General features: G+C 43.5%; 1 protein-coding gene across 2 annotated transcripts; it reads left to right on the forward strand.

The window, feature by feature from the left end:
- Positions 1–525: 525 nt before the first annotated feature.
- Positions 526–3,162, forward strand: LOC105516516. Of its 2 annotated transcripts, none has more exons than XM_011948757.1 (2): positions 526–822; positions 2,790–3,162. In XM_011948757.1, the coding sequence occupies exons 1-2, from the start codon at positions 713–715 to the stop codon at positions 3,016–3,018; spliced, it is 339 nt and encodes a 112-aa protein (XP_011804147.1). In that variant the 5' UTR covers positions 526–712; the 3' UTR covers positions 3,019–3,162. The 2 variants fall into 2 exon arrangements, 1 of the variants encoding a protein (XP_011804147.1); XR_001002500.1 differs by lacking the exon at positions 526–822 and adding an exon at positions 1,790–1,820.
- Positions 3,163–4,623: the final 1,461 nt, after the last annotated feature.

Raw genomic sequence — 4,623 nt, forward strand, 5'->3', positions numbered from 1 at the left:
AGACCCTGCAGGAATGAAGGTTTCAGTCGCTCCACCAGGAAAAAAACCATGACCTGCGGAGGTGCTTGCTGAAGGCAAAGGGAATACAGAATGGGTAGTAGAAGAATGTAGTCATCAATACCAGCTACGACCACGTGACCAGCTACAGAAATGAGAATTGTAGTTGTCATGATTATTTTCTCCTTCTTTTGTTAAAAACATGTTTGTGCATGTATACACTTGCACTAAGAAAATATCTTTATTTCCTTTTCCTTTATCATGTGACATAAGATTTATTGACTTTATATCAGCATTTAGTATTGTTAACTTTATGTAATAATATTTGGGTTGGGGATTGGTGCGTTTCCAGTTGTATGAAGGATAGTTGTATTATGTTAGACATAATTATGACCTTATTATTGTCTTTATTTGAAGATTATGTGTGCTCTCAGGAGATGTATATGGGTTCAAGTTGACAAGGGGCAGACTTGTGGTGGTTAATGCTGAGTGTCAACTTGATTGGATTGAAGGATGCAGGGTGTTGATCCTAGGTGTGCCTACAGGGTGTTGCCAAAGGAGATTAGCATTTGAGTAAGTGGGCTGGGGAATGCAGACCCACCCTTAATCTGGTGGGCACAATCTAATCAGCTGCCAGCAAATATAAAGCAGGCAGAGAAATGTGAACAGTTGAGACGGGCCTGGCCTCCTAGTCTACATCTTTCTCCCCTGCTGGATGCTTCCTGGCCTCGAACATCAGACTCCAAGTTCTTCAGTTTTGGGACTCAAACTGACTCTCCTTGCTCCTCAGCTTGCAGACAGCCTATTGTGGGACCTCGTGATCATGTAAGTGAATACTATATATATATATATATATAGTATATTGAGTCCTGAACCAGAATATATATATATATTCTATTAGTTCTGTCCCTCTAAGAGAACCCTGACTAATACACTTGGACAGCCTGGAAAATCATGTCCTGCATCTAGACAATACCCACATGGGTCACACTTTAATGGCAACAATATAGTTATTCTAGATCAGAGACTTGGAAGGGACTATGGCTTGAGACATATGAGTGTGTCTCAAGGAACTAGACCAGTTTTAGCATAAGATTTTTTGAAGCATTAAAAGCCCACCTACATCCTAGTTTCACATAATAAAAGTGTGGCGCTCCACTGCACTGAGCTTTGGGAGGGGGTTAGGTGTGTGAGACAGCAGTGTCAAATTGCAGTGTTTAATTTCTGCGACTAAATAAACACTCCATTTACATGAATTGTATAATACAGAAGGGAGTAATTGCAGAGTCATGACCAAGGCAGGATGCAGAGATTGACAAGTAAGTGGGAAATTTGACCTGAGACTAATTCCCTGATTGGAGCATGGCAGACAAAGTTGCTGATCACTACCCAGGGAACCTGGCAAGATGCAGTGGGTGCTGTTAATCTACACAAAGAAGAAATTTTAATGAAGGAATTTTGCACAAGCCAGGAAGAAGTTCTGAGGCCAGGATAGCTGAGTGTTTCATTCAGGAAAGAGACATGCAGATGGCGCCCAGCCACAGGATATACCTGCTTCCTCACCCAGCAAATTTCCTCACCCTATTGAGTCCTGAACCAGAAGGAAGCCAGGTGATGGTGGCCAGCGTTTGAATCTTGCAGACTGTTGGCACTAGATTCTGAGGGCAATTGTGAGTCACTATAGTAACCATGACTTCACTTGGTACGGAACCAATAAGGCCCTGGGACTCAGGGAAAGAGAGAGAGTGCCAAAGCGTGTTTCCTCTTACTGTTTACCCTCTGGTCCAGATCGTTCTTAAAAAGCAACCTGAGTGGCCTGACAGGTAAAATATCCTGATATACCAAGATCATAGAGCATCCTGTTGTGCCATTACCTGACTAACCTATCTGATAAACCCCAACCCTGTTTGGTGATCGGGGGAGGGTATGGGAGAGTCATTTGTTCAAACTGATACAGAGACACTATAAAGGAATGGGTAGGAGCACAAGGCTTCAGATACAGGCTTTCTCAGTTCCAGTCTCACCTCTCTGTAACCTTGGGCAAGTCCTTTAATCTCTCTTGGGAGCCCAAAATTGAGAACACAGTTGGCATCCACCCCTGGTCTTGGCATTGTGCCAGATTCAAATAAAATACCACACAGCATTTTTGGGGGTGAGACAGGGTCAGGTATCAGAGGTGAGTACAATCTTTAAATCACTGAGATTACATTCCCCACATGGAAACTCAGCAGGATGGGCCTTAGAAACAGAAACTAGGTATCGCTTGAGAATGTACAGTTTATTTCTTACACAGGGGGTTGGAGTAAGAGCCATACCTGCTTCACCAATGATTTTCAAAGGAGACAGAGGTGAAGCAGGTATGGCTCTTACTCCAACCCCCTGCCTGATTTTCAAAGGCAGCCCTGCAAAAGAGCAACATAAAATTGAGTTAAAATTAGTGTGGATATTAGTTAAAATTAGCGCTTGAGTTTAAGCTAGTGCTTTGAGTCCAATCTAACAAGTCTGTGTGTGTCAGATGAAGATCGGGTTGATGCAACAATGTGTCCTTAATGTTCCAGGTCCCATCAGGCTCCTATACAGCCCCATGTGTGAGACAGATTGAATAAATGATATAGTTGGCATTTCAAATCAGATGATGGCCCAAAGCAATTGCCTGTGACTACTGCTGGTAGCTGAGTGTGTTTGTGTGTGTGTGTGTGCACGTGCGTGTAATATGTGACTGTGTCGGTGTGTGGCAGTGAAGAAGAGGTCCCAGGTCCACTTGATTACCTGGAATTCACCATCTTTTTCAGACTTTCTTTGTTGAGCTGTCTTCCTGAGGTTGTTTGGAGCCGCTGTGTCATGGATAAAGAACTCCCTAAAGCCAGTCCCAACAAGCTTGCGCTGAACATCAAGAAGCCTGACAAGTCCTTCAAACGCAAGAAGCGCACCAAAAATGTGCTGGTCTTTTTAATCAACAGACAACTGGGCAGGCACAGAAGTGACATCGACCTGTCAAGGTGGCTGTGGATGCTGTCATAAAACAACTCCAAGGTGAACATGGCTTTGGACAAAAGTCATGTGGCTTATGTGCTGAGGCCTGCCCAGAATTTTGAGAAATTAAATATAATTAGAACAATAAACTCCTCCCATGTTTGAGCCATTAAAACAGAGTCTGTCATTTCATTCTTTTGGGTTGGATGTGTTTGCTGACAGGGTGTTCTTGGGTTACACTGGAAGGGGCTCCTGTTCATCCTAACACACAGTGCAGGGGTGCTCAGACATGGAGCAGAGGGTGAGATCATGTTGCACAAAAGATGTCCCCCACCATCAATCTGAAAAACACTGTGAAGTCGTAGTGCTGTAGTACTTGGCATTCAAAGAGCAAAGACTCTAATCCCTAGCCATTTTGGAGAGACAGCCCCGGTGTTCCCCTCTAAAACCTAATGCTTGTCCTAGTGAAAAGACATTGTTTAAGAGCAGACCAACACCTGGGCTGGGAGTGTGGGGTATGCTTTAACATTGCAGATGTCATGTCCACAGAGCCTACTAGAGGCAATTGCCCTGCTCACTGTCCCCAGGAAAGTAGAATGTCCTGGTGGCTTTTTTGTTTTGTTTTGTTTTGGCATGTCAAACAAACCTTCAGGCCACAGCCAATCAAAGAGAGTTAATTTTCCTGAAGGGAAGCCACCCAATAGTTCAACAAAACATGTGAGATGGCTCCCATTCAAAAAGCTGTGTCCCCAAGGAATGTGCTGAGCAAATCAGATACTCACTCCAAGAAACCTGAAATGGGAATTATATGGGCAATTGGTCACTAAGAAGTGAGAGCTAAAGGTGAAGTGGGGACAGGGAGAGCAAAGAGGTCAGAGCAATGGTGGATATTGGCAAGCTCAAGTTAGGAGTAAGATGAAACTTACATAAGGTGAACCACAAAAGTGTTAACTTATGTAAAATCACAATGTATAAATTTATAAAAGGAGAGAAGGAGACTCTATTTCTTAGAAAGGGTTGCAGCCTATACAGCAGCCATGCCACAGGCTGGGAAGAGTGCCTCTGGTCAAGACCACAGACTGGCACTTGGAAGGAGGAAGGGTTGGGGCAGGAGCTTTATGTTGAATGGGTTGGCTGAACATACAAATTCTACAAGTTACAGGAGGAGCTATGAATATTCATAAGGAGGATCTGACACATTCGTTTTCAAGAAACATCCCTGTAACATACCACCTGTGTTCACCTTGGGGTGCATTTAACTGTATCACATTTAGGCCCTATACGGCAACAGATATTTCAGGGCACGTAGGCACAAAAGTGCTCAATCTCTATAATCCAGCCAGAGCCAGTCCACGGTCGGTGGTTTCTTATTAGGAGAGAGTTACTGCAATCAATCTGTTGCCCAGTGAAAGCTGTAATTATGGCTATGGTACAGGAGACTGAGGGGCAGTTAGTCAGCATCTGGCAATAAGTGAGTTGCAATTGTTTCAATATTGCTTATCTCTAGCTCAGTGCTTATTTAACTGCTAGAGAAAAAGAAAAGCTTGTGGCAGTGGGAACATACTTTATTCTTTCAGCGTAAGGGTACATGACTTAACCCTTGCCTGACATCCTTCAATCCTGTTTATAACTTTGTATCTTATTGCCTCAAAA

Source organism: Colobus angolensis, unplaced genomic scaffold, assembly GCF_000951035.1.
Source record: "Colobus angolensis palliatus isolate OR3802 unplaced genomic scaffold, Cang.pa_1.0 Scaffold283, whole genome shotgun sequence".
NCBI lineage: Eukaryota > Metazoa > Chordata > Mammalia > Primates > Cercopithecidae > Colobus > Colobus angolensis.

Bases quoted from the DNA above. Each gene is read 5' to 3' on its own strand.
- LOC105516516 (XM_011948757.1), top strand. From the start codon at position 713: ATGCTTCCTGGCCTCGAACATCAGACTCCAAGTTCTTCAGTTTTGGGA. The intron at 823-2,789 runs GTAAGTGAATAC...CATCTTTTTCAG, and splicing joins TTGTGGGACCTCGTGATCAT to ACTTTCTTTGTTGAGCTGTC.